This window comes from Cucurbita moschata, unplaced genomic scaffold (assembly GCF_002738365.1).
Source record: "Cucurbita moschata cultivar Rifu unplaced genomic scaffold, Cmos_1.0 Cmo_Scf00024, whole genome shotgun sequence".
Classification (NCBI taxonomy): domain Eukaryota; kingdom Viridiplantae; phylum Streptophyta; class Magnoliopsida; order Cucurbitales; family Cucurbitaceae; genus Cucurbita; species Cucurbita moschata.
In genome coordinates this window covers 2,320,645-2,348,213 of record NW_019268540.1, presented here as the reverse complement: position 1 = coordinate 2,348,213, position 27,569 = coordinate 2,320,645, and the positions used below count along the sequence as shown (strand labels likewise).

Sequence of the window (27,569 nt, the reverse complement as noted above, 5' to 3'; positions counted from 1 at the left end):
CAAACCCCCCCCCCCCCCTATAGATGCGGAGGTGGAACATTTATCGTCCTCGGATGAAGTCTCAACATATCGATTCTTACTTTCCTTACACCTATAGCTTGATCTTGTATAAAATTTCAAATGAAATTTTGTTCTCAGTTGGAAAGTAAATTTACTTGAATGTCTATGTACAAACATTTTTAGAATTTGAAGTTAATTGTGGTGGATAACTCTCCCCAGCAGACGCATTTTAAGAAATTTGAGAGAAAGACGCATTTTAAGAAATTTGAGAGAAAGCCCAAAGAGGACAATATCTGCTAGCGGTGGGCTTAGGCCATTGATGTTCAACAATAGCTGCAACATCATTGCATTTTCTACTCCTTTTCAACTTCAATTGTTATTTCTTGTTATGCCATTGGGCGTACCTGAATTTATCCTTATCCTGGTGGTGAGCAACTGATCTTTGTAGGCAGTTTTGTTTCATGGGGAGTGCTTTCTTTTCTCTCCAGTATCTCGTTCTTGCTAATTAAAGAATTCCCATGGTCCATAATTTCTTGTCCTTGTCTCACAACATTAATAGGCTTCAGAAAGCATGCCCATTCTATCTGTTTTAAGGGCCCATTTTTAAGTGGTTGGGCGTTAACTCGTGATCGCCACTGTGACTCCCAGTTGTCTAAGTGAACCAAGTTTTCTTTTCCATTTACGTGTAAATCGGCTTAACACTTTCCTCGTCTCCTAATTTCAGGTTATTCGAACTGAAGGGCCTCTGGCACTTTACAAGGGGTGAGTATGAACATTTCTTTCTTTTTTAGAGAAACAGTAGACATTTAACTAGATTTGAAGTATGCAAAGAAACATGCATTTTACAAGCTTTATAAGCGCTTAGTCGAAGATTGGGTTGCTGACTCGAGTATTTTTCAGGGGCCTAGCCATTTTTGCACGATTGGGTCCACAAACCACAATCACATTCATAGTCTGTGAGAAGTTACGGCAGCTTGCAGGATTAAATGCAATCTAGACGTGATAAATGTGCAGTTCCAAGCAGACAGACAAATAAATCCAACTATATATAGAGAGTCCAAGTGAGAACATTTAATTTCTTTTATAATGCAAAGATTAGTCAATTGCTTGCTGATGAACCCCTCCAATTATTTCTAGTTTCTCAATTATTTGCCCCCTTGAAAAGTCCATTTTCGTGTTGATTTTCTTTTCAACCGGGGTCGTCTTAGCTACCCCATCCCCCCCATTGATCATTGGGGAGAGTTCTTCATCTTCATCTAGTCAGGGTTTCTGACAATAAGTCTAAGCCACCTCGACGAACTATTCCTCCCGATTGAACTCCGGATTATTGTTTGTATCCCTTGAAAAACGGCCAGAACTCGATTCTTTATTTGTCCATGGCTCGTTTGATCTGGTTTTTGGTGTAGAATAGGTTTCCTTTATCATAAATGTTTGATTTGAAGGTGATATGATATGTGAAAACTGTGTTAGTTAGTTGAGAACAGGCTGAACTGGAAGAACTCAAAAGCTTAAGAGTTTAATTGCTTGTAGGCATATTGAACTGGCAGTGCTTCCTTTCTTTACAATTTAGGTGCAACCAACCAAGTTGTGTGTAATTGACTCCAAAGGAAGTTGGCTTGGTTTGGAGTTGGACTACAGCTATCATGACAGGTACCCTTTTCTTATCTATTTCGTTTTTTCATATATATATATATATATATATATATATTTTTTTTTTTTTTTTTTAAGCTGGGCTTTGATATAATTGTGGCTAATGATCTCTAGGTTCGTTTAAATTTTTAATTTTGTGTTAAATAAGTTTTAAAATTTTAAAACGGTAGGGAAAAAAAATCTAAACTTTTAATTTTTGTTTTAGGTCTTTTTTGATATTCATTATATTGTTTGAAGTTTAGAGATTTATTATATATTAAGTAAATTTTATATTTGATAGAATATTAAACTATCAATTTTGTTTTGGATTGGAGGGAGTTTAGAATATTAAAGCTTAATGATTAATTGGACGATTGAAAATTCAAGGGTTAAATTTGTAATTTTATCTCAATTTTACATAGGTGACTCTCGTTCATGTTTGCATTGTCTATTTAGAGTGTGTAGGTTGGAATGGGTTGGGTTATTTTTTAAATGGAGTTGGAGTTGTTTGGTTTATAAATTTCTCAAATAACCTTTATTTACTTTATTTATTCTATTTTTCGAAAATAAAAGTGGTTAGGTTTTTAAATATTTAATTAAAATTTATAACTTATCTATATATATATATATATATAAAATGACCTTTTAAATAGATAAAAATTATTTTTTAAGAGTTAGAGGATAATTAATAAACTTATGAAAAATAAATAAATATAGATAAATATATGTATAATTGTATCATGAGCGAAAGTTTACAGTAACTTATGAATCAACTTAGTTTATAAAGTTTTCAATTATTTAATCAACTTAGTTTATAAAGTTTTCAATTATTTAATCAACTTAGTTTATAAAGTTTTCAATTATTTAAGTTCAACCCATCTCAAATTGGTTGTTATTAGCCAAAATTTATAGAAGTTTATGAGTGAATTTAAATTAATTATAATTATATTGACTATTTTCAACTTTTATTTAATTTAATTTTCTAATTAGTACTTTTAACCTTTTCCTTTTGAAGGATTTTGTTGAAATTATTAAATTCAATTGATTTGAATATTGGTTTGAATTTTGTTTAGGAATATGAACTTTTCCTTGGTTTTAATCCAAGTTTTTAAATATTCTGCTTTTAAGCTTAAGCTTCAAATTAAAGAGGATAAATACAAAAATTAGGACAATAATTAATAAAAAGAAAGTAGTTTGGGCACAATTTTTATAAAGAAAAGTAAAAAACTAAAATCATAAGCATAAAAATAGCCAAAACAAAAATGTATAAATATTTAAATTAAAAAAAAAAAAGGAACAAAGATTAAGACAAATAATTCAATTTAATAATATTGGAAGAAGCTTAATCAAAGTTATAAAGTTAAAAGACAACTCCTGAAATTGAAAATGATTCAAAACACAAGTTTCAAAATAACCATGGAGTAATATAAGAAACTAGAAAAAATGTAGGGAATAAAAATAAATAAATAAATAAATAAATTAATTAATTAAAAATTAAAATTTTGTTTATTTATTTTATTTATATAACCATGCCACTTCTACTGTGAAACTACTGTTTTGCCCTTACACAAAACGACAATAAACCACGGTCGCTCTCTGCCATTTTTGCCTTCTACTGGTTTACAAAGTCGGCCAACCTTTTTTTTTTTTTTTTTTTTTGTTAAACTTAAAATTAAAAAAAATTACATGTCATGTTAGTTAGTTTTATAATTATATTTATTTGGTCTTAAAATTTTATTATTATTTCTAATAAGTTATTAGTTTATATACGATAATATGGCGGGATTACGGATTAAGTCTACAAGTGCTACATTCAAACATATCGACTTTTTGTTAAACGTTTCAAGTTTTAATTTTTTTACTTCAAATATAATTTTCAAATATTTATCGAATTTCAAAAGTTATATTATCTTTTAAAGTAATATGATGTGATATCTCCCTCTACGAGAAATATATGAATGAACCGAAACTACACATGAACAAGAGTAATTTTAAAAATATAAAAATATAATGGTCAATAAAGATTATATATATATATATATATACACTTATTTATTGATCGTTACTCTAACAATAAAGTTTGTCCGCTTTGGCCTATTACGTATCGTCATCAGCTGGTTTTAAAACGCATCTACTATGAAGAAGTTTCTACACTCTTATAAGCAATGGTTCGTTCCCCTTTACATCCAGCGAGGGATCTCACAATCTACCCCGTTGGAAGTTCAGTATCCTCGCTAGCACACTGTTTGGTATCTGACTCTGATATTATTTTGTAACAACTTAAGCTCATTGCTAACAAATATTGTTAGCTTTGACTCATTATGTATCGCCATCACCATCAGTCTCACAAATTTAAAACACGTTCATTATGAAGATGTTTCCACACCTTTATAAGTAATGCAATTAATAATTCAACCGATAAATAAAAACATAAATACATGATTGAGTGGAGAAAGAATGGGATTTTATATTATCAATTATTGAAGAACAACATTATTAAAAAAATTTAAAAGAAAAGGGTATAAATGTAATTAACCACCACCCTTCCCTCCAACAAGCGCGAAAAGTAAAACAGCTGTAATGTTATTTTAGTAAATAAGTAGCAAAACCAAGGGCAAATAGTTTATTAATTTAATTGCTGTAATTTATGAGGAGATCCAAAATTTGCCACCAAGAATCCCTCGTTATTATTTTCCAGCGAAGACTCTCCGAAGAAAAATCCAATCTAAGAGAGAGAAGTGACGGCCAAAACCAGAGAGAAAGAGAGAGAAAGCTTCAAGCCGGCATTAATGGCGGAGGAGAGTAGAGAAGAGAGAAAAGGAAGTAGTAAGGAGGAGGAAGACAGCGTCAAACTCTTTGTTGGACAAGTGCCGAAGCATATGACGGAAGATCAACTTCTGGCAATGTTCCAAGAGTTTGCACTTGTGGACGAGGTCAACATCATCAAAGACAAGACCACTCGCGCCTCTAGAGGTTTTTTTTCTTCTTCTTTTCATTTCAACTTTCGTTCTTACTTTGCTTAGTTTACATTTTCACTCACATTCTCTCTGTTAGTTGTGTTTCTCGTTTTTGATTTGTGGTTGGATTGATTCTGAGAGGAGTTTAACCGATTGACATTGTGAATTGATGTATTAAACGGAAGTAGGAACCCTAATTTTGTTGTGGTTTTGTTTTGTTTTTTTTTTTTTTGGTTGCTGCATTTTCAGGTTGCTGTTTTGTGATATGTCCTTCGAGGCAAGAGGCGGATAAGGCGGTCAATGCTTGCCATAGCAAGAAAACTTTGCCTGGGGTTAGTGGAATCCGGACATTGTGTTCATAATTATTATAATTTATTTTTTCTCTCTCTCTCTTTATGTCTTTTATTTTTTCTTGTCGATAATGTTAATCAATGCAATTGATCGATTCGATAGAATTGGCCTTGTGCGTAATCGCTGCTATCGATAACCTAGAAGTTCTAAAAGTCTTGGCTTTTCTGTAAAAGCTGTTTTCTAGTTCCAGACTATTAAAAATGAACTCATTTGTCATAAGCGCTCAATATTTCTCATGGAGGCAACTTGAGCAGGACCTCTAAGCTTTATCTTTATCATTTTTCTTTTGCTAAATTAATGCATTGAATTTTTTTTATGACACCCCTGTACTTTAGCATTTCATGCACGGACATGCCCTTCCGATGAAAAAAAAAAAAAAAAAATGCCCCCTCTTAGAGAGTTGAGTCTTAAGTAAATAAGCTAAGTATACCCTTCATTGGAGTGGATCGACTTCTGATTCCTAAATTATGGCATTCTACCTAGATTTTGGAGCAATGATTTTCTGAAGTTATCATTCGGCTTGTGATTAACCTTCTAATGTGTCTACCTTAAAGTTAAAGATGCTTTTTGAAGAGACTGTCACAAATAGTAATGTAACATGTTGCTGTTCATTATGTGGGGAAGAATATGGGTTTCCATCGAATTCATCGATAATATATCACTAGTCACCATTTTTATGGTTAACATATGTCGAAATGATTAAAATTTTGATGAACACATTCTTTCTATTTTTCTCTTTCCCTGGCCGTTGCACTAATTTAGTTTGATCTTAAAATCTATCCTAACATTGGCTATTAAATTACATTGGACCAAATCAGAACTCAAATATGCGTAGTTAGTTTTTAGTCGATGAAGCATACTACTTCTATGCTACCACAAATGCCTTTTAGTTTCTATCCAGTAACTCTGTAATTAAACAATGTTATTGTTAAATTGAGTTGTAATGCTCCTCCTCGTCTATTCTTTCCAGGCTTCTAGTCCGTTGCAAGTAAAGTATGCAGATGGAGAGCTGGAAAGACTAGGTGTATTATCATGTCCTACTTACATATTTCATCTAAATGACGGTTCCTAACATCCATCACCTACCTTGCCACTTATAATGATCTTGTATATTATCTTGCTAAAAGATTAGTGTTAGTGCATATGGATATTAATGGTTCATTATTTCTGAAAAGAGCAGAACATAAACTCTTTATTGGGATGCTTCCAAAAAACGTATCCGAGGATGAAGTTTCTGGTCTTTTCGCTCAATATGGAACGATAAAAGACTTACAAATCTTAAGAGGTTCACAGCAGACAAGTAAAGGTAGTTTTCGGTTTGTTTCAGCTTGATTTTAGTTGAAGTTACGAAAGATATCGCACTTTCGATTGTATCTTCACCATTAGCTCCATATGTTGCTTGAGTTCAGGTTGTGCATTTTTGAAGTATGAGACGAAGGATCAAGCTGTTGCAGCACTCGAGGCAATTAATGGAAAGTATAAAATGGAGGTATGTAAATTGTCTCTTGGTCGTGTCGGGGTTAATTTTCTATACCTATTGGATCCTTTTTTATTAGACCATATCTTTCTCTCTCTTCTCTCTCTCTAAGTTACTATAATTGATTTTTGAAAACTTAGCTCACGAACAAGAAGTTTAATGTGGATGTAGACAGATGTTTAGCTTTTCCTTTTTATACTCTTGGAAATATTCATAGGAGGTCAATACCAAAATCATTGTAATCGTAGAACTGTCCTAATTTCCTTTTTCACGTTGTTGATATTCTGTCATCACTTCAAATATTTTCAGACATTTTCACAACATTTTAGAAAAAATATATTGCTCGCTTTTTTTATGTTGAATCCTATTATTCTTGGGAATACTGATGATTTTATTCCACGCACTCAAGATCATCTCATGGAAAACATTTATGAATGGGGATTTGGTATTGCAGTAATATTTTAGTTGATTGGCAATGTTTCATACTCAGTCCAGCTATATCTATGAATAAAGAAGGCAATCAAGGAGTCTGATAAGGATATTTAAATTTGTATTCATAGCATTGCATTGCTTAAACTTGCATAAAACTTGCATATTCTTGCCATATCTCTTCATCTTTTCCTTTCCCCAATTTCTTGGGACTTTATTCCTTTTATTCTTCCATTGATTTTATTGTTCCTTTTTTTTATTTAATACATTTTGTAATGGATGCATGGAACTAATGGCCATGCTCATGCTAGCAGGATGGAATTCTCTTTGATAATCAAATTCATTGTACCTGTAACCAATTAGGATTTTTTTCAGTAAGGAATTAGCCAGTCAAATTCGTTGTACTCAACTCAATCGTTGAGCCCTCTTGCACATATATTATAGCTATCCTGCGTTCCAGTAAGTATGACAGTCTGTCATGTTCCTTACCGCAATGAAAGGATGGATGACTATGAATGTACAAATATATAACATAGGTGCAAACCATATAGGCATTATGGATCTGATTGTGCGTTTTTTTCTACCCAGGGATCCAGTGTCCCTTTGGTTGTTAAATGGGCTGACACAGAGAAGGAAAGGCAGGCTCGAAAGGCTCAGAAAGCTCAATCGCTGGCTCTTAATGCAGACCCCCAACATCCTTCACTATTTGGAGGCATGCCGCTGGGTTATATTCCGCCATATAATGGCTATGGTTATCAGGTCAGTTTCACGATGGAATTATTGTTGGGCTTCTTCTTCAGTATGTATGTGTGCCTTGTTCAAGGCTTTCTTGTTTTATTTTCCATCTTTCCCACTTTTATTATTATTGCGGAGAGGTCTGTGTTGCCCTTGTTCTTTGGTTGTCATGTAATTGAAAAGAACGCCATTCACATCTCTTTTAAAGTACAGTAGCTACTAATGAATGTTATCAATTAGATACCTGATCCATCGTTTTAATATTGATTTCCTTTTGAACGGTTTTTATCTTCACGTTCATAATAGAACATTTTTACATTGAGATATGAGGTTTGCCTATGATAATCTCCACTTTCTCTTTGTAGGCACCGGGAAGTTATGGGCTTGTGCAATATCACCTACCTCCGATGCAGAATCAATCTGGTTTCCCAAATATAATACCCCAAGGTAATGCAATGCGTGGGATCCCACCTGATCTGAGCCCAGGTATGGTCAATAGGAATTATGGCATGCCTCCAGCAAATTACGTTGGCTCCGCCTATCCTGCAGTTCCAGGTCTTCAGCATCCCATGGCATACCCTGGAGGAATGATGAGTCCTGGGGCTGTTAGCAGTTCACCTGGTTCAGGGCCACTTCCTGGTGGGAAGAATAACTCTCCAATATCTAGTTTCGGTAAAGGCTCGGGGAGTCAAATTGAAGGTAGTTATTTCTGTTCCTTCCAGACCTTGATTTTCTGATTGGTTTGAGTTTCTGGGAATCACGGCTTACTATTTTTTCCCCTCTAGGTCCCCCTGGTGCCAATCTTTTTATTTATCACATACCTCAAGAATATGGTGACCTGGAGCTTGCTAATTCTTTTCGAGCTTTTGGCCAAGTTTTGAGTGCTAAAGTATTTGTTGACAAAACATCTGGAGCTAGCAAATGTTTTGGTGAGTACGGTTGATACCTTTAAGTAGCAGCAATTATGCTGTGCCCAAATTTTTGGAAATGAAAGCATTTTGACTAATTCTCTTCTGTATTTTGTTGCCTGGAGCGATCTAACCTTGTTCCATCCCACAGGGTTTGTGAGTTACGATTCCGCTGAGGCTGCTCAATCTGCGATTAGTATGATGAATGGATTCCAATTAGGTGGAAAGAAATTAAAAGTTCAGCTGAAGAGAGACAACAAACAGAGTAAACAATATTGATTCTTCGTAAAGACAGCGAAGTTCTCTACCACGTGCTTACATGGGGGGGGGGGGGCCTAAATGCATGACATTTATTCCATTATTAACTCATCTTAGGGTGGATTTGGGACGGTCTATGGTTAAAATTCATTACTCCATTCTGCCTGTGATTGCATCATCAGATGAAATCAAAGATGCTCGTAATTCATGGTTCGGCCCTGTCGATACAGTTTGTAATTTATATATTATGGAAGATTAACATTCTTTAATTGATTCTTCCAGGACATCTGTTGATTGTATGTATAATACAGTGTAATTATAAATGATCTCCTGATTCTTTTAGGTTTATTGATTTGATATTTGCTGAATTTGATGGGTTATTCTGGTTACTTGTGTTTTCTTTAAGAAAACCATATCTAGCTCGCAGTATTGTGTGTAGTGCTTTCAATCATACATCTATTTTTTTCTGGAACAAGCAGTTGAAACAGCAAGTTTGAGAGCATTAAAGGTATGAAGTTAACGATGCCAACGAGATGCATATAGCAAGGACCAGTGCATACTTGAAGGAGTCGAGTCGAGAAGAAAATCTCCAATCCAAGCTTCCCCGACTTAGCATATGCAAAGATCAACACAGCTCATTTTAGCCAAACGCGCATTAAAGGTCATGAAGTTCATCTCGTTCCTTACTACTTTTCTTTTATCTTTCAATTTCGAGTAGCTAAGTCTTTAAAGGTTTGGCTCATGGTAAACTCTACTTCGTGATGCTCTTTATTTGAAAAACGTGCATGAAGGATTTCTCGACCTCTTCTTAGTTATTTTCTTCTTGCATTGCTTCATTTCATATGGTCAACCAAAGTGAAGTATCAGCATACATATAGCATTGAAAGGATTAGAGCATGCGAGTTGTAGTAATGTCTACTCGAGTGTTTTAGACGTAAAACAACCACTTCTAAATCAGGAATAGGTCGGTACATGACTCGGTTTCATTGCATGCATACATGCAATGACGTCGTAAGCTTAACACCGATTGGTTCATACATGTGACCTTGGTGCCTTTATTTTGTAAACTCAAAACCCTTTGATCACAGAACATGTTTCCCATTTCATACAGATGCCAAGGGAAGATCCCCATATCATTCAGGTTTCTTTTGATTTTTCTTTAATTTCTTGAGTCAATGATTCTCTTAGTCTTTGTTGATCAATTTTGATTTCTTCTCTAATTATGTAGGGTTGGTTCTTTGTAGTTTCCTTGCAAACACTATTCTTTGTAATGTTAGGTTTCGGACGTATCAAAGGGAGGACAATTGTGATCCGGGGTCGGCTCAATTATTTCGTTAGAATGTTCGATAAAAATAAAATATTTGAGGTCTCACCGAATTGGCATCAAAGAGCAGCCAGACTCATAATTATCATCCATCTAAAAAAGAAAAAAATTAAATTATATCTCTAAACTTTTAAGTTTATATCAATAAATTCTTAAACGAGTAGTTTTATTAATTTCAAAATGACTTGAATAAAATTACTCCCTCTTAAAATTTCACCAAATAACCACTAATATTAATCATAATTGTTATTATTTATTTGATTTTAGCATTTTTTTTCCTAATATTATTTCAACAAAGAGTTTAAACTAATAAAATTTAATGTTTTAATAAAAATCGTTATAAAAATATTTTTTTTTTGTGGATTAGGAGAATTTCATTATATATAATTTTTATAATTTATGAATTCAATTATTTTTAGATCTTATACACATTTAGATTATAAAATGGGTATTTGAAGAATAATTCGTTTCATTTTTTTAAAAAAAAATTGATATTTTTTCTTTGACTAAAATAAGAAAAAACTATTTTCCAATGGGTAGGTATTAACTTTATTAAATATCCAACTTTGTTTAAAGAATATTGTATAATATTTTAATAAGTTCAAGTTAGCTATTAAATTAGTTAAATTGTTAATCTATGAATTATAATCCAATAATTATTAATTGTATTTAAAAGTCTAATTTAAGTTTCATAGTTTTTAAAATTGACTTCTATTAAAAATTAGAAAAAAAAAATAAAGTAATTATCACGACTTTGAAAAATGACCGAATATGGTCAATGATACCTTAAAAATTGACCCAAAAATATGTTAAATTTTCACGTAACTCAGTTTTTTTTACCACTAAGTCTTATTTTACATTTTGAATTGCAAAGTAAATAAATAAATATTTTAAGGAGGTCTTTCTAAAATTCCCAAAAAAAATGCCAACATAACTTTCTTAATAAAATAATAATAATAATGATAAATAAATAAATGCCTCATCAATCAATGGAATATTCAAACACACAAAAAAAAAAAAATAATAATAATAATAAAATAGTTTTGAATTTTATTTTGAATTATTTAATTTATTATATCTTAAATTTATATAAACTTACTTTGTCAATTAATTAGATCTGATACATTTTGTAAAAATAAGTTTATAAAAGTTTTAATAAACCAGTAAAAAAAAATTAAAAAATCTTATTAAAATTTCAAAAAAAAAAAAAACAAATTTTTTAATTTAAATCTTATATAAAAAAGAAAGCTACGAATAATCAAACACAACATAAAAAATAAATATCTCAATTAAATCATAAATTGTTTATATATATATATATATATATATATATTTATTTATTTATTGTAACCTAACTAGTTAGGTTATGGTGTTTGAAAATTTTAATTTCAAATTTAAATTATAATACTGAAAAAAGAAAAAGAAAAAGAAAATAAATTAGAATTATGTATATTTAAAATATTAAAAAAAAAAAAGGTTAAAAAAGAATTGAAATGTCCGCATCTTTCCAGATACTATCATTTTACCTAATTTGAAGAATTTGTCTTTTCCTGTCACATCAATATATTTATTTATTATTTATTCAAAATACCAAATTAATGCATTTCTAGAATCCCTAAATTAATTGGGTTTTGGATTTTATTTTCGACCTTCTACCATTATACATATATATTTATATAATAAAGGGAAAATTAGGTTAGTGATCCAAAATTCCGGTTGCCTAATCATGCTAGGATTCTCTTAAATATGTAAAGTTCTACCGGTTGATTAAATAGGGTCGGGATTTGTCTTACTCAAGTGAATTCGACCCGATTCACTGCCTACGTGCCTTTTACGCTAGACAATTCGAAGAACACTGGCCCCCTGTCTCATTGCGATTGTTGGCACGAAGTTAGTCGAAGTGCGCATACAATAAAAGAGCTTTACGAACAGTATTGCTCTTCTTCATTCACGCGATATTGCTGGAACGGGCTTTTGCCCATTATACAAGATTCTCCACTGTTGCCACTGGAGAACGAGTATTCAATGGGTATGAATCCAGATATTTACCTTAAATAATTTGTTTGAAATTAATATTTTTAAAAATATCTATAAAAAAGATTCTTCGAGAAACCCGATCCGTTCAAACATATTTGAGGGGATATTGCTGAAATTGGTGGTGGGGACCGGGGTCCTCGTCTCGCTCTCTACGCACGTCTTATTAAAAAAAAAACTCAAATCACATTAGTTAATGATGTCGTTGATTATACAATAAAATATATATATATATATATATATATATATATATAATTTAGCCCTAATTTGGTCACTACCTTTTGATTGAATTTGATGAACTGGTTTTCAAATGCTTGGTTAATAAGCATGTGCATGTTCGGTAGGTTTCATTGACTAATCATCCACCGTCCAGATCCTGCCACGTGTAATTTCACAATAAGCCGTTGCTTCACGTTTCTGAAGAAAGCAAAATGACCAAAATGGACTTCCTTTTTCTGCCGCCTTCCAAAAAAAAAAAAACGAAAAAAAAGTCAAAAACCACGGACTTCATTTATTTATTTAATTTTAGTTGTTTTCTAGTTAGATCCATATATTATTTAATTCATATTTAACATTTAATGATCTCGACCTTCCCTTATTTCTCATATGATATGATCAAATTGCTTCACAGATCAGCACGAGTCTTTTTAATATGTTTTGTCTTCACTTTGAAAATTCTTAGAATGTCACTTAACATAAAATTACTTCAAGCAAAATATGCTTACCTGTGCAGTTATTAAGATTTCGCAAGTGAAAAGGAAGGTACATCTTGTTAGTATAGATAGTGATTTCTAACTCTTTTAAGTCTTTTATTAGTCATCTTATACTTGCTTTAATTCGGATGTGGTCTCAATTCATTTATGTACCTCGTTGTTACTCGGGTATCGCAATATAGTTTTTTTTAGCTTTACGTAAATTGTTGAGGATTATTAGGAGTAAGTCCCACATTGGTTAATTTAGTGAAAGATCATGGGTTTATAAGTGAGGAATACTATCTACATTGGTATGAGGCCTTTCGGGGGAAGCTTAAAGCAAAGTCATGAGAGCTTATACTCAAAGTAGATAACGGTGTTTAAAAGTAAAATTTAAGGGCAGTAAAAAGTATGGAGGAGAAAAAATGGTGTATTTAGAGGTTGAAATTGAAAAAGAAAATAGCTGAAAATGACTTCAATTTTTTGTCAAAAAAAAAAAGGGTATTTATTTAATCTCTTCACATTAATTAATTATTATTATTCTTTTTGATAAACCTTGACGTGACAATCATAATATAAGATATAATATATAAATAATATTGGTCGTTTTCTTGTCTAATTTTAGTTTATTTAGTTATTTATCACATCACCTTAATTTAGCTAAATTTTATTTAGTTTTTTTTAATAAATTATTAAAAAAGCATCCACAAAGAATATATTTGGAGACGAAATTGAAGAATTTTTTAGAACGTAATAATACAATTTTTAATTTTTAAAATATATTTATAAAAAAATCAAAGAAAGTAGTCTTCTAATATTTTCACAAAAATTATATATATATAATATATTTCAAAACATGTACATTCCAAAATCAAACTTCATCTAGAATCAAAATTTTAAATAATAATAATAATAAATAAATAAATAAAATTGAATTGAGAATGATTGTTTTGTCTTATTTATTTAAAGTGAAAAAAAATAATAAAAAAAAATAAAAAATTCTTTAAAAGAAAAAGAATTTCAATTTCAATTTCTTCATAATATTAAATTTATTCTTTAAGGCCATCATTTTCCTTCTAGAAGCTCCTTTGCATGTTCATTCCTTTCACAAGTTGCCTTTTCCAATATTATATATATATACATACATATTATTTTTCTTTTTTAAAAAACCCCCCTCTTTTTACACCAACTTTACAAGATGACCCACAAAATTATTTATAATCTCAAGGGCAGCCCATTTTTTTTGTTCAACTTTGAAGGCTTTGCTTTATATAAATAAGCCTTAAGCACACCACACCCTCCATTTGTTAATACTGTAATACAAAGAAAACTTCTCTTCCTCTTTCTCTTTCTCTTTCTCTTTCTCCCCTTCCTTTTCCCTCCCATTTTATCATTATGCTCTTCAACTTCCATCCTCACTATTTTGCTCGTGATCACATCGATGATTTTTCATCTTACTTGCTCTTCGAGGCATCTGGTGACTCGGAGGTCGACTCTCTGGCTGACCTTGAAGGCTCGACTGCCGCCCTGAATTTGGTGGAGTTTAACGATGCTAAATCTTGCACGAAGGTGGAGTTTGACGATGCTGAATCTTGCACGGATGATACTCTTGATTTGTATGATGAATTTTTGAGAGATGAAAATGAGAGTGAAGCAGAGGAGGACGAGGACGAGGACGAGGAGATGTTTGAGAATGATGGGGTGGTGGAAAGCAAGGCAATTGGATTCACAACAAGCTCAAGTGCTTCAATTGATTCAACTAAGGAGTTCAAAATGCTTAATGATGTGGAAAAAAACAGGTTGTTTTGGGAGACTTGTTTGGCATCATAGCATCTCCCTAATTATTATTATTTTTTGGTTATATTTTATGAGGCCATTTTTCTACCTTCCTTTCTTCCAATGTTGTTGAAAGGCTTGTTCTATAAAGTAAACAAACCAAAACTTTTGGTTTTTCTAAGTGTGTTCTTTTTCTTTTTTTTCTGGGCTCATTTGGATTGAACACTCAGAAAAAGGGTAAAATTCATCTTCCTTCCTTCCTTTCTCCTTTGATTGTGCTTGGTTGGTGGCCGTCCTAGTTTGAATTCATCATTAAAATTTGACCTTGTTATATCAAAGTAGCTCAAAATCTTGAGAGTATTTCAGGAGAGGAGAACAAAACATTCCTTGTTAAGGTGTAAAATCCTCTCCCTAGCATACGTGTTTTAAAATTGTGAGGTTGATGATAATACGTAACGGGCCAAAGCAGACAATATCTACTAGTGTGGGCTTGCTGTTATAGTGGTATCAGAGCTAGACTCGGACGGTGGGCCAGCGAGGACGCTGGCCCCCAAGGGAATGTGGATTGTGAGATCTCACATCAGTTAGAGAGGGGAGCAAAACATTCCTTAAAAAAGTGTGGAAACCTCTTCCTAGCAGACACGTTTTAACACCCAAGGAAAATCCAAAGAGGATAACGTGTGCTTGGAGTTTGGTAACATTAAGATATCCCTTTGCTCTTTAGCACACTGGGTTAACGGCCGTTTTCAACGGTTGTAAAAGCAATTCAGCTTGAACCCGGATCGTTTCGTGCCTAAAGTTATCTAGAGATTATGAACGGTTGTAAAAGCAATTCAGCTTGAACCCGGATCGTTTCGTGCCTAAAGTTATCTAGAGATTATGGAGTTTGGTAACATTAAGATAGCTTGAACCCGGATCGTTTCGTGCCTAAAGTTATCTAGAGATTATGGAGTTTGGTAACATTAAGATATCACTGAAACTGTAATTGCATCTAACAAGCTTACACAGTTCCATGAACCAGAGATTTTCAAGGTTAAGTTCGTTTAAGCTAAACGGTTGTAAAAGCAATTCAGCTTGAACCCGGATCGTTTCGTGCCTAAAGTTATCTAGAGATTATGAACGGTTGTAAAAGCAATTCAGCTTGAACCCGGATCGTTTCGTGCCTAAAGTTATCTAGAGATTATGGAGTTTGGTAACATTAAGATAGCTTGAACCCGGATCGTTTCGTGCCTAAAGTTATCTAGAGATTATGGAGTTTGGTAACATTAAGATATCACTGAAACTGTAATTGCATCTAACAAGCTTACACAGTTCCATGAACCAGAGATTTTCGAGGTTAAGTTCGTTTAAGTTACAGAAGCATCACTTTGAACTACTGCAAAGAAATGAACATCAGAAGGATTGTCATCATCGGCCGTGAGAGCTGTTAGACACAACGACTAGATCTATTGTGAGTTTCTTAAAGTGATCGATTCTTTTAAACTAATCAATTAGCTAGGTAGAAAGATATTCTAGCAGCTCAAACCCACCGCTAATTGATATTGTAATGTTTGAGCTTTCCCTTCAAGGTTTTTAAAACGCGTCTACTAGAAAGAGGTTTCCACACCTTTATAAAAAATGTTTCGTTCTTCTCTCCGACCGACGTGCATCTCATAGGTACCATCTCATCCACCACAAGTACCTCTAAATACTTTCATAATTCAAATTCTACCTTGTAGTCATATTATCTAACTAAGAATTTCTGGAAATCATATTAAGAACTAATCATTTTCTAGAGGTTCAAGATCTATCAAACTAGACAGCAGAAGCAATTCATTAACCACTCTATAAACTTCTAAAGAATGAGGATGAGAATTATCAGCAACTAAGAATTCATGAAACGTACCTCCAACCTCTATCAAGCTATGCCCAGGAACCTTCTTGACTCCTCTTTCTCTCATCATCCTTCTCACCATTCTCACATCGTTCCATCTCTTCCCATCAGCACAAATATTCGCCAAAAGAGTATAAATCCCACTGTCCTCAGGATCCAATTCCAAAAGCTTCCCAGCTGCTAACTTAGCCATTTCCACATTCCCCTGCTTCCTACAAGCATCAAGCAAAGCTCCCCAAGCCCCTTCACTTGCTTTGATCGGCATCTTCGATATTAGCTCGTAAGCTTCTTTTAACAACCCAACTCGACTAAACAAATCCACCATACAAGCGTAGTGTTCCCTCTTTGGCTCTATTCCAAAGGTATTCTCCATGCTTTCGAAATGCTCCCGACCTTTCGAAACAAACCCACCGTAACTGCAAGCTGATAGAACGCCGATGAAGGTGATGTGATCTGGTTTTAGTCCCGAGTGTTTCATTTGATCGAACAGAGTGAGAGCTCTCTTGGCATGGCCATGAGATGCATATGCAGATATCATTGTGTTCCAAGAAACTAGATTTTTCTCGGGAATGGAGTGGAAGAGCTTTGCAGCTGCATCAATGCTCCCACATTTGGCATACATGTCCATAACTGCATTGTTCAGAATCAAACTCAATTGAATTCCCATTTTATTGACATGGTTGTCGTGAATCCATTTGCCCATTTCTAAGCATCCCAATTGGCCACAAGCAGAAAGCACACAGACCAAAGTGTCCTCGGTTGGAACCAATCCGACAACATCCACCATGTTGTGAAATAGCTTCAAAGCTTCCATTGGCTGACTGTTTTGGGAATAACCAGCAATCATAGCATTCCAAGAGACAATATTTCTCTCAGGCATTTCATCAAACACCTTCCTTGCAGCTTCCAAATCTCCATTTTTAGCAAGTCCATTAAGCAAGCTAGTCCAAGAAAAAACATCCCTTCTTTCCATGTTGTCAAAAATCTCTCTAGCAGTTACTAAACAGCCACATTTCACATACATATCCAACATGGTATTGACCAAATTAACACTGGAGCTTATGTTCTTCCTTTTTATGAGTTCATGAAGTGACCTCCCCATTACATAATCTCCCTTCTGCGAGCAAGCAGAAAGCAAAGCAATCATAGTGACCTCATTCGGCTCAACGTTACTCGACGACATCAAATCAAATAACATTATAGCCTCATCCAAACAATTGTTCGTTGTGTACCCATTGATCATCGTCGTCCAAGTAACAACATCCTTCACAGAACTTTCATCAAACACTTGGCGTGCAAAACCAATACACCCAATTTCAACATAGTACTGTATCAATCCATTTTGGACCAGCAATTCAGAACCAAACCCCAACTTCCAAACCACAGAATGCACCGCCATTCTTACTGCTTTCCCGGCAAATTGGCCGCACACCTTGAGCGCGGAAACAAAGCTCCCACAGTCCAATTCGACGCGATTCCGAATCATTTGCCGGAAAAACAAGAACCCCATTGAAGGGCATTTAGCTCTGCAATAACCCTTAATCATCGTATTCCACAAAAAGCAATTAGGGTTTTCAATTTGAGCGAAAACGAGATGGGCATAATGAATGTCACCGGCATCGGAGAGAGCACAAAAGGCTACGACGCGGCTGGCCGGGAAGATTTGGTTCATGAGGCCAGTGCAAGTCATGTGAGCTTGAATTTGCTTCAAATGAAACATGGAAGAGCATGATTGTAGGATCAGAAGAGTTGGGTTGGTAATGAAGACATTGGTGAGTGAATTCCATTTGGGTTTTCCGGCGGCTGCCGATGATGAGAGTGGTCGGAAAGAATGGAGGATTTTGAAGGTGAGTTTGAACGGGAAGATTGAAAATCGAGATGGGTTTTGAACGGAAGAGAAGAGGGGTTTCATTCATACGGAGATTCGTGCATTAAAGCTCGAGGAAGTGGAGTTCAGTATGAACATCAACAACTTGGATAAGCCCCCTACAAAAAATTAAAGTAATAAATAATTCGAGTCGGTACCAACATGATTCAAAGAATAAGACATTTGTTATTAATTTAAATGTCGATATTTCGATCTCCACTCGTATTGGAACGAGAAAATAATGTGAAAATCCAATTAAAAATAATTCGAAAATAACTCATTAAAGTGGAAGGTACATTGAACACACAAGCCTACAAAATTGACCATTTTCCAATTCCACCATATCATGAGAACAATCCTAATATAATTTAATACAAATAATAAATGCAGGGAGAATATTTTCAATTACATGAAGTAAACATATACGTTGGATAAGGATTTAAAATAAAAATACCTAAAAAAAGGCAGATGGATATATTCACTAAGTAGAAATAATTATTTAAATTAATAATCAAGTTCATTTTCATAGTGAATGAAGAACTTAGGAAATTACACATATATATAAATAAGTTTTCTTCTAAAATTTATTTAATTTTTCAACTTTAGTGCATCCTCCCACGAGGGAATATATCATAAAGATACAAATCTTATTTTATCATTAGCTGAGTAGAATAGTACGAGAGACTGGAGGTATTCATATAACTTTATGTATCGTCATCAACCTCACAGTTTTAAAACGTGTCTACTAAAGAGAGGTTTCAACACCCTTATAAGACATGCTTTAAGGCTCAGCGTGAGATCTTTATTCATACAACCTTATGTATCGTCATCAACCTCACGGTTTTAAAACGTGTCTACTAAGGACTACTAAGGAGAGGTTTCAACACCCTTATAAGACATGCCTTAAGGCTCAGCGTGAGATCTACAACCGATGTGGGATATCACAATCCACCTTCCTTAAGGGGCCAGCATCATTGCTGGCATATCGCCCGCTGTGATACCATTTGTAATAGTCAAAGACCATAACTAGCAGATATTATCCGCTTTAACCCCGTTACATATCACTGTCAGCCTCATGATTTTAAAATGCGTTGCTAATGTGAGGTTTCCACTTATATTGTCCAGTTTGAGCATAAGAGGTCATGGATTTGCTTTGGGCTTCCCGAAAAGGCGTTTCCACTATTTGGAATCATGGATCTCTACAATGATATGATATTGTCGAGTTTGAGCATAAGAGTTTATGGATATGCTTTGGGCTTCTCCAAGAGGCTTCATATCAATGGAGACAGTATTCCTCACTTATAAATCAATCATTATTCCCTAAATTAGCCAAGGTAGGACTCACTCTCAATAATTCTCAACATCCACACTCCAGGAATGCTCTATTTCTCTTTTCAACCAATGTAGGATCTCACAAATTCAAGTCACCCAACCCAAATGACATTTCAAGTTGACTCAGACAAAAAAAAAAAAAAAATTAATAATCTACGAGAGCATTAGATTTTTGAATATATAAATCTCAAACCAAAACCACTCCCGTTATATTAGGGCACTATAAATTAAGAAACCAACTTGATGTGCCCTCTATAATATTTAAAAACATAGAAAATTATTTCCAAATACCGTTTAATACAAATTTCAACCTCTAATTTGGTAATTTACCAATCATTATACAAAACAAGACCCATCCTATTGTCCTGTTTTCAGAACGAAGAACACTATTAAAAAATTCAACACAAAAATAAATTAATAATAAAGAAAAGTCTTAATCCTTGTCCTATCAGATGAGACCCAGACCACCCACCATGCCATAATTTAATCATGCTTCTTCTAATCAACAATCTGAGTCTTTATGAATCGTTCCCGTTCATTTGAACAGTCAAAGATCAGAAAAGAAAGAAATGAAGAGAGAAATTGTTTTTGTTCAGATGAATGTTCATACCTGGGGTTTCTTCCATTGATTTTTCTTGTTCTTGATGTTCTTCCATTGGCTTAGGATTTCTGTGATTTTTCTTGTTCTTGATGTTCTTCCATTGGCTTGGGATTTCTGAGATTTTCCCGAGAAAATTTTATCTCTCCTGCAGGAAAAAAAATGGACAGATTAGTGAAGCCTGATGTGAAGGAAGTGGAATTTTTTTTCACGAAAGGAGAAAAGTGTAGCGCAAGTTTCACACTCGCAAATCTGATGCACACCATGTCTGTTGCAGTTTGTTTAACTTCATCGAATCCATCTGTTTTTTCGTTTTCGCAAGATTTCTCTGTGATTCCGCCGCTTTCTTCTTCTTCCTACACCATTTCCTGCAAGTCCTCCGACCAACCTCCTCTCAGTAATCCGTCGGACAAAATCTCCGTCCGATCCGCCATGGTTCCGATCGGAAATGCTCACACCGATGACCTCCGCCTCTTGTTCTCCAAACCTGGACGCCATATTTTCAAGGATGCTTTATTGCTCATCTCCTTCGTCGGTCCTGATGTCGTTGAATTCCTAATTTCGCACCATAATCGAATCACGGAGTTGAGTTTTCTTCTTAACAAAGCGATTTCTAGTTGTACGAAGTCTCAATTGACTGCGTTGATGGAACCGGCTATTTTGTCCGGGAAATTAGGGTTAGTTTCTGCTCTGATTGATGCTGGAGTAGACGTCAATGTCAAGGATTCTCTCAAACGGTCAATGATGTCGCTAGCTGTAAGGACAGGGAAGATCGATATCGTGAAGCGATTGATTGATTCGCACTGTCAAGTCGATTTCTCTGTCGATTTGGTCTTACACATAGCGGCATCGATGAACCGCGTCGATTTCATGGAGCTACTACTCAAAAATTTTCCCGACATACCAGTAAATTCCGTCGATTCCAACGGTCGTACTCCGATCCACACCGCGGCGGCTCGAGGTCACGTTGAGGCAATACGTTTCCTCCTTTCGATTGGCGGAAATCCAGAGGCGGTGGATCGGAACAAATGGACTCCGCTACATTCCGCCGCGGCGGAAGGACATTTCGAAGCCGTGGAGTATTTTCTAAACTGCTCAAACGTGAAATACGCGGTGAACTCCGACGGAAAAACAGCGTTCGCACTCGCATCGGAGAACGGACACACAGATTTATTCGATTCGTTGAGATTAGGCGACGCATTGCACAGAGCGGCGAGAGCCGGCGATGTTCGAGGTCTAAGAAGCTGCGTGGCGGCGGGAGCAAAAATAAACGGAAAGGACCAGAACGGATGGACGGCTCTGCACAGGGCAGCGTTCAAAGGCAGAGTCGAGTGCGTCAAGGCGCTGCTCGAGCACGGAGCGGATACGGACGCCGTCGACGACGCCGGATACACGCCGCTGCGGTGCGCCGTCGAGGCCGGGCAGGAGGAGGTGGCTCGGGTACTGCTGGCGAGTGGAGCGGAACCGAATCCGTTGAAATGTCTGAGAAGGGATTTGGCTGTCTCCGGTAGACAGATTTCATCTCTGTGCTGTGGAAACTGAGAAGATGAAGAAGATGAGATTGAAGGGCTGAACAAGACTGTTCTTCAATCTGATCTTCGCCGTTCTCCATTTTTTTTCCAATAATTTAGCCTTGTTTTTCAGTTCAATCTGTAAATTGAATTTGTAATTTTCCTCGAAGAAATTGAGGAAAATAAGCTTTGATTTTTGTAATTCCATGTACATAAACTCAAATAATCCACACACCTTAAATGGAGAGGAGATTCCAAATTTACATCGAGAATACCTTAAATGGAGAGGAGATTTCATATTTACACTTGGGAGGATGAGTGGAGAACATCAGTCCGGTTTCTTTTTTTTTAAGTTTAATATAAAAATATTTTTTAGCTAGATAAATATAACCGATGAAGATTATATTTTTCGTGTTTCTATCCCCGTCTCGTTTAATATAAATATTTTTCCACATATATTATTATTATTATTATTATATATATATTAAAAATTAAATTAAAATAATAAAAGTTAATTTTAAGATTTTAATGGTAATATTTAGATAAATGAGACATAAAAGGATTTTATTTTTCCGTCTATCTCTATCCCATTTAATATAAATATTAAAAAATAAATTAAAATAATAAAAGTTCATTTTGAAATTTTAATGGTAATATTTAAATATTTAAATTAAACATTTTTTTTATTTTATTAAATTTTGAGATTTTAAATTAAACATTTTTTAAATTTTATTAAAATTTGAGATTTTGATGGTAATGTTTCATAATTAAATATTTTTTTAATTTTTTAAATTTTGGTCAGTAAAAATTAAAATAATAAAAGTTAATTTTAAGATTTTAATGGTAATATTTAGATAAATGGGACCGAGAAAAGGATTGTATTTTTCGTCTATGTCTCCGTCCTATTTAATATAAATATTAAAAATTAAATTAAAATAATAATTCTGTCCCATTGAATATAAATTAAAAATTAAATTAAAATAGTAATATTTAAATTAAACATTTTTTTTAATTTTATTAAATTTGGTCGGTAGAAATCATATAACAGTGTAAGCTCCCATGCTTTGCTTTGTGCTCTTCGTCTATCAATAAGATAGTATTCTTCATTTATAAACTCATAATCGTTCTCTAAATTAGCCAATGTGGGACTTACTCCCAATAATCGTCAACATTAACAACTATTTTTATAAAAAGAATAATAAACTAAAAAAAAATTACAGAATCCCGAACTTTATAATTTTCAAATCGAATTTACACCTCGACTATAACCAAAGTAAATGAAAAACTTCACAAGAATGGAGAATGAAATAGGTGGCAGAGATGGAAACGAGAAGAGTTTTCCATTCCGCCCGACTCGTGGAAACCTCTAAATAGACTCGTTCAATGTTTTTTAGTCTCAATGACCAATGACACTAATAGATCGAGTAAACGTTTTATTAGTATTAATTATTTTGTTAGTGACGAGAGACGTTTTAAATCTATTTTTAAAAGTGAAAATTCAAATATTAAAATGGTATTTAAAATATAAAAAAAAACACGCGAAAAGTGTAATTTTCAAATCTTCTGCCCTCGTGGCGCCAAATTTTCAAAACGTTTAATTTAAAAGCGAAATAAATCCATTTTCCTCCACGCTGGCGATCCGCGTGAAAGCAAGTTCACCAATCACGGACTTTCATTTTTCACTATAAATTCAAACTACACCACCGCGGTCTCTTCATCACGCAAAAATCTTTTCGTCCAAATTAGTCTCTCCTCAATTTCGTTACGGTAAAGTAAATATGAGTTCCACCGATGTTCCGGCGAAGGGTGGCAGAGGCAAGAAATCTGCCGCCAAGTCCGTCACTAGGTCTCACAAGGCCGGTCTCCAATTCCCCGTCGGTCGTATCGCCAGGTACCTCAAGAAGGGCCGTTTTGCTCAGCGTGTCGGCTCCGGCTCACCGGTTTACCTCTCCGCCGTTCTCGAATACCTCGCTGCCGAGGTTTGTGAATTGCAATCGTTAATTTTACTTCCGAGTTCAATTTTCTCAGTTCTCAGTGTTCTGATTGTGGATTTTTGTTTTTCGTTTAGGTTTTGGAGTTGGCTGGCAATGCTGCGAGGGACAACAAGAAAACTAGAATCGTCCCGAGGCATATTCAACTAGCAGTGAGGAACGACGAGGAATTGAGCAAGCTTTTGGGATCAGTCACGATCGCCAGCGGAGGAGTGCTGCCGAAGATTCATCAGTCTCTTTTACCGAAGAAGGCCGGTAGTACGAAGGATAAGGCCGAGATCGGATCGGCGTCTCAGGAATTTTAGGTTGCATTAGAAATATCAGTCGATTAACAGAAAACGAAACAGTTAGGTTCTGTAAGATTGTTATTAGCTTCAATGAATCTTTCTTCATCAGGTTCGTAAATCTACGAAACGAGCTTCGGTTAGAAAGGTATCCGTCTTCGTCGCCGATAAATTCTATAGTATGTGTAAATGCTGATGAAGTTCACCACTAATTTGAATAGAAAGGAACCAGTTGAATTTTTATTGTCTCGCATTCTGTAAGTTCTGTTATCAGCTAAACAAGAACTGCAAATTCATTATTGACAGGATTATTTTTAAATGGTATATAAGTTGCGAATTCGTATATTTTCGTGTATATATAAATCTATTATTCTGGAACATTTGTACCTTAATCCTTTGAAATTCAATAGTTCTACTGTTCATCTCTGTGAATTTTCGCATTTCTATTGATCCGATCATCCGCCGGAAAATAACACAATACTTTGTTCATTTTTGTTTTGCTAAGGGCGAACACGGTTTCGTAGTGTCAGAGGGCCGGCCTTTAGTTGCCTGTTGGTGCTAGCGCACCTGTCTACCTCTCCGCTGCCTTTGAATATCCCGCCGCCGAGGTTAGAACTTCATCTTTCATTGTATCTTTTAACTTGTGTTTCCGATATGTTTATCTGGTAGTTGTTGCATTCGTTAGAGTGTTGTAGTGTAGTGTTATGATTGTTGGATGATGGAAGTCCCACATCGACTAATTTAGGGTGTGATCATGAGTTTATAAGTGAGGAATACTAACTCCATTGGTATGAGGCCTTTTGGGGAAGCCCAAAGCAAAGCCATGAGAGCTTATGCTCAAAGTGGACAATATCATACCATTGTGGAGAGTCGTGTTCGTCTAACAATGATCACTTGAATCGGAATTGGCGTCTTCGATTTAGTTTTGTTTCTTCTGCTTTTGCTTTGGATTCGATTGGGAGAAGGATCTTATTTGTTTCTCTTGGTAAATTGGCTGTTGCAGAAATTGTTTATGCGTTGGCCTCACATGAAATGATGTTACTTTACCATAATCGCATTCATAGTAGGAATCTTGAGCTTTGATGTCTGAATTCATTGCAGTTTATTCAGTTTTTCCAGGTGGATTTGTTCATGAAGTTACTAGATTATGTTGATTTCTTCATTGGATTAATGAAGTATTACATGGGTTCATCCCAACATTTTCATGAGATATGATGATGATTTGGTCTTACCTTCCAAGTAGCTTTATATACTTCAAATTTCCATTGGCAGGTGCTTGAGCTTGCAGACAATGCTACCAGAGACAACGAACGGCGAGGAGCTGACCATCTCTTGAGTGATGTGAACATTGCAAATGGAGTGTTGCCGAATATCCATCAAAACCTCTTGCCTAATATGGCGGGATCAGGCAAAAACAACATTGAATCTGCATCACAAGAGTTCTAAAAGTTTCTGATCATCAACAAATTTTGATACACGAGGTACGTAAGAGTGAAAAATGGTTGTGTGGTTTCATTGCCTTGGTTTGAAATCTGTTTAAATTTTATGAACCACACAAGACGGTTCTCTAAGATCCCACGTCGATTGAGAAGGGGAATGAAGCATTCCTTATAAGGGTGTGGAAACCTTTCCTTAGTAGATGGGTTTTAAAATTGTGAGACTGACAGCAATACGTAATGTGTGAAAATGGATAGTATTTGCTAGTGGTGAGCTTGAGCTGTTACAAATGGTACTAGAGCCATACACCAAGTAGTGCACCAGTGAGAACGCTGGCCCTCAGAGGGATGGATTGTGAGATCTCATATCAATTGGGGCAGAGAATGAAACATTCTTTATAAGGGTGTGGAAATCTCCTCTATTAGACGCGTTTTAAAACCGTACGGCTGACAACGATACGTAATAGGCCAAAGCAGACAATATAGGCTAGTAGTAGACTTGAGATTGAAACTACATTGTGTTCTATCCTTGTTGCTTGCCTGCTTGTTTGTCATACACGTTTTGCAATTGGAATATACCATTCCCATTTAAGATATCTGCCTTGGGTTGATTAGGTTGATTGTGCCACTGAATCTACTATTTTCATTACCTTTGCGGCCATTAGATTACAATCAATCTTGAATATGAAAGAACATTCAACTAGAACGGCCCCTAGGAAATGTTTTCTAGAAGCCAAAGCAGCCATTTCAATGGTTTGACAAGAATAGGGCGATAGAACAGATTCTTTTACGTACTTCGTTGAGTCAGTCGTGTCGTGAATCCAGTGGATCTAGCTCATTTGGTGTCGCTACAAACACCATATTGCCCTCACCCACCTCCACCTTCCCTCTCTTCCCTGTCCTGAGGACTAGGCTGTTTCAACTGTAGGAGAATATCCCATTCATCATGTCGATAATGTCGCTTGGCTCGACCACATGAACTGCAGCTATGTCATCAGCCACCAACAATAGACAAGCCTTGTTTTGTCCTTCAACTGTTGTCTTCCCTTCCTCCAAACCTATGAACTTTGCATCCACATTGTTTTGTTCTGCTCGGACCAAGTCCTCGAGAGAGCTCGGAACCCAAGTTGCAAAGTTCTCCTATCAGATCCTATATACTTAGATTTTTCAAATGAATTATTTGGTTCACAATTAATGATGTGAATATTTTCAGATTATTGTTGACAAAGATGTCGTACAATGTCTTTTTTGTTGGGTCATTGTTCAAATGGGATTTATATATATATTTTTTGAAAAAAGCAAAATCGATTGCCAAGTCTCCTTTCTCATACATTGTATGAGCATATAGCTTTTCGTTTGTTTTTTTTTACATTTTTTTTTTTATATTCGATGGTTAATTTTATAATATTTAAACACTAACTAGGTGGGTGGAGGTTCATAGAATATGGATTTATATCATCATTTTACTTTTTTTTTTATATATATAAATTCTAAAAAGAAACTCTTAAATTTCCTCATCGAACCAAGTAAGTCTTGACTCCTTTCCTTTTTTGGTTCAGGGCATGACTTTGATATCATGTTAAGAATCACTGATTTCCAGTATGGTTTTGGGCTTCCCAAAAGATCTTGTACCAACAGAGATAGTATTATTTTATTATAAACTCATGATTATTCTCTAAATTAGTCGATGTGGGACTTTTATCCAACATTTCAACTAGATTTGGTTTTGGTTTATTCATGTATACTTCTTCTAGAGTATTCAAGGTTCTCAACTAGATTTGGATTTGATACTTGATAGCCTTGACATTTCTCTACTTCTCTTGCAACATGATTACATTACTCATTTCTCACTTCTAAGAGTGAAAATTACTTTGATACCATTTGTTTGGCCCAAAATTACTTTGATACCATTTGTTTGGCCCATGCCATGAGTCAAAATCTTGATTTGGCACTTGGTGACTCGGACATTTTTCTACATCTCCTGCGACATAATTACGTTACCCATTTTTTGTTTATAAGAGTGAAGATTATCTCCATAGATAAACACAAATCTTTTTAGTATATTTTGTCTTCACTCACATGCATTACAAAAAAAAAAAAAAAAAAA

At 34.8% G+C, this 27,569-nt stretch overlaps 6 protein-coding genes and 1 long non-coding RNA gene across 12 annotated transcripts in view; 5 read left to right on the top strand and 2 right to left on the bottom strand.

The window, feature by feature from the left end:
• LOC111460838 (mitochondrial substrate carrier family protein ucpB) overlaps window positions 1-1,520 on the top strand; it is a 4,827-nt gene extending 3,307 nt beyond the window's left edge. For all 3 annotated transcript variants that reach the window (XM_023104163.1, XM_023104166.1, XM_023104165.1), the window contains 2 exons: window positions 725-762; window positions 901-1,520. In XM_023104163.1, the coding sequence (XP_022959931.1) occupies window positions 725-762; window positions 901-997 (135 nt within the window). In that variant the 3' untranslated portion in view covers window positions 998-1,520. The remainder of the gene's footprint in view (window positions 1-724; window positions 763-900) is intronic.
• A 2,841-nt stretch (window positions 1,521-4,361) lies between these two features.
• LOC111460837 (RNA-binding protein BRN1-like) lies at window positions 4,362-9,873 on the top strand. 3 transcript variants are annotated; one of them, XR_002713473.1, is made up of 11 exons: window positions 4,362-4,602; window positions 4,836-4,918; window positions 5,908-5,959; window positions 6,118-6,243; window positions 6,347-6,426; window positions 7,432-7,602; window positions 7,944-8,277; window positions 8,364-8,507; window positions 8,638-8,751; window positions 9,253-9,405; window positions 9,856-9,873. XR_002713473.1 is itself a non-coding variant. In XM_023104162.1 (10 exons), the coding sequence occupies exons 1-10, from the start codon at window positions 4,419-4,421 to the stop codon at window positions 9,285-9,287; spliced, it is 1,323 nt and encodes a 440-aa protein (XP_022959930.1). In that variant the 5' UTR covers window positions 4,362-4,418; the 3' UTR covers window positions 9,288-9,850. The 3 variants fall into 3 exon arrangements, 1 of the variants encoding a protein (XP_022959930.1); XR_002713474.1 differs by lacking the exon at window positions 9,856-9,873 and having other exon boundaries at window positions 8,638-8,954; window positions 9,253-9,850; XM_023104162.1 differs by lacking the exon at window positions 9,856-9,873 and having other exon boundaries at window positions 9,253-9,850.
• Window positions 9,874-13,921: 4,048 nt separating this feature from the next.
• On the top strand, window positions 13,922-14,643 carry LOC111461201. Its single transcript, XM_023104710.1, has 2 exons — window positions 13,922-14,330; window positions 14,364-14,643. Exons 1-2 carry the CDS (start codon window positions 14,190-14,192, stop codon window positions 14,622-14,624), a joined length of 402 nt encoding a protein of 133 aa, XP_022960478.1. The 5' UTR covers window positions 13,922-14,189; the 3' UTR covers window positions 14,625-14,643.
• Window positions 14,644-16,239: 1,596 nt separating this feature from the next.
• LOC111461192 (pentatricopeptide repeat-containing protein At2g22410, mitochondrial-like) lies at window positions 16,240-20,323 on the bottom strand. The gene is made up of 2 exons (XM_023104696.1): window positions 20,253-20,323; window positions 16,240-18,429 (listed from the first exon to the last, which is right to left on the bottom strand). The coding sequence occupies exon 2, from the start codon at window positions 18,353-18,355 to the stop codon at window positions 16,331-16,333; it is 2,025 nt and encodes a 674-aa protein (XP_022960464.1). The 5' UTR covers window positions 18,356-18,429; window positions 20,253-20,323; the 3' UTR covers window positions 16,240-16,330.
• On the top strand, window positions 20,321-21,996 carry LOC111461195 (ankyrin repeat domain-containing protein 50-like). Of its 2 annotated transcripts, XM_023104702.1 has the most exons (2): window positions 20,335-20,388; window positions 20,477-21,996. In XM_023104702.1, exon 2 carries the CDS (start codon window positions 20,496-20,498, stop codon window positions 21,780-21,782), a length of 1,287 nt encoding a protein of 428 aa, XP_022960470.1. In that variant the 5' UTR covers window positions 20,335-20,388; window positions 20,477-20,495; the 3' UTR covers window positions 21,783-21,996. The 2 variants fall into 2 exon arrangements, with proteins under 2 accessions (XP_022960469.1, XP_022960470.1); XM_023104701.1 differs by having other exon boundaries at window positions 20,321-21,996.
• A 1,477-nt stretch (window positions 21,997-23,473) lies between these two features.
• LOC111461202 (histone H2AX-like) lies at window positions 23,474-24,269 on the top strand. The gene is made up of 2 exons (XM_023104711.1): window positions 23,474-23,730; window positions 23,820-24,269. Exons 1-2 carry the CDS (start codon window positions 23,530-23,532, stop codon window positions 24,045-24,047), a joined length of 429 nt encoding a protein of 142 aa, XP_022960479.1. The 5' UTR covers window positions 23,474-23,529; the 3' UTR covers window positions 24,048-24,269.
• Window positions 24,270-25,512: 1,243 nt separating this feature from the next.
• The window catches only part of LOC111461203, a 9,469-nt gene continuing 7,412 nt past the window's right edge, over window positions 25,513-27,569 (bottom strand). Inside the window, exon 2 of the long non-coding RNA XR_002713537.1 lies at window positions 25,513-25,824. This is a non-coding gene — a long non-coding RNA (uncharacterized LOC111461203). The remainder of the gene's footprint in view (window positions 25,825-27,569) is intronic.

What these genes read in the sequence shown, in the direction of transcription:
- LOC111461195 (XM_023104701.1), top strand. Translation starts at nt 20,403, where the DNA reads ATGGACAGATTAGTGAAGCCTGATGTGAAGGAAGTGGAATTTTTTTTC.
- LOC111461202 (XM_023104711.1), top strand. Translation starts at nt 23,530, where the DNA reads ATGAGTTCCACCGATGTTCCGGCGAAGGGTGGCAGAGGCAAGAAATCT. An exon ending in TCGAATACCTCGCTGCCGAG is followed by an intron (nt 23,731 to 23,819) that starts GTTTGTGAATTG and finishes TTTTTCGTTTAG; the next exon opens with GTTTTGGAGTTGGCTGGCAA.
- LOC111460837 (XM_023104162.1), top strand. Translation starts at nt 4,419, where the DNA reads ATGGCGGAGGAGAGTAGAGAAGAGAGAAAAGGAAGTAGTAAGGAGGAG. An exon ending in GCAAGAAAACTTTGCCTGGG is followed by an intron (nt 4,919 to 5,907) that starts GTTAGTGGAATC and finishes TATTCTTTCCAG; the next exon opens with GCTTCTAGTCCGTTGCAAGT. An exon ending in ATGGAAAGTATAAAATGGAG is followed by an intron (nt 6,427 to 7,431) that starts GTATGTAAATTG and finishes TTTTCTACCCAG; the next exon opens with GGATCCAGTGTCCCTTTGGT.
- LOC111461192 (XM_023104696.1), bottom strand. Translation starts at nt 18,355, where the DNA reads ATGAAACCCCTCTTCTCTTCCGTTCAAAACCCATCTCGATTTTCAATC.
- LOC111461201 (XM_023104710.1), top strand. Translation starts at nt 14,190, where the DNA reads ATGCTCTTCAACTTCCATCCTCACTATTTTGCTCGTGATCACATCGAT. An exon ending in CGACTGCCGCCCTGAATTTG is followed by an intron (nt 14,331 to 14,363) that starts GTGGAGTTTAAC and finishes TCTTGCACGAAG; the next exon opens with GTGGAGTTTGACGATGCTGA.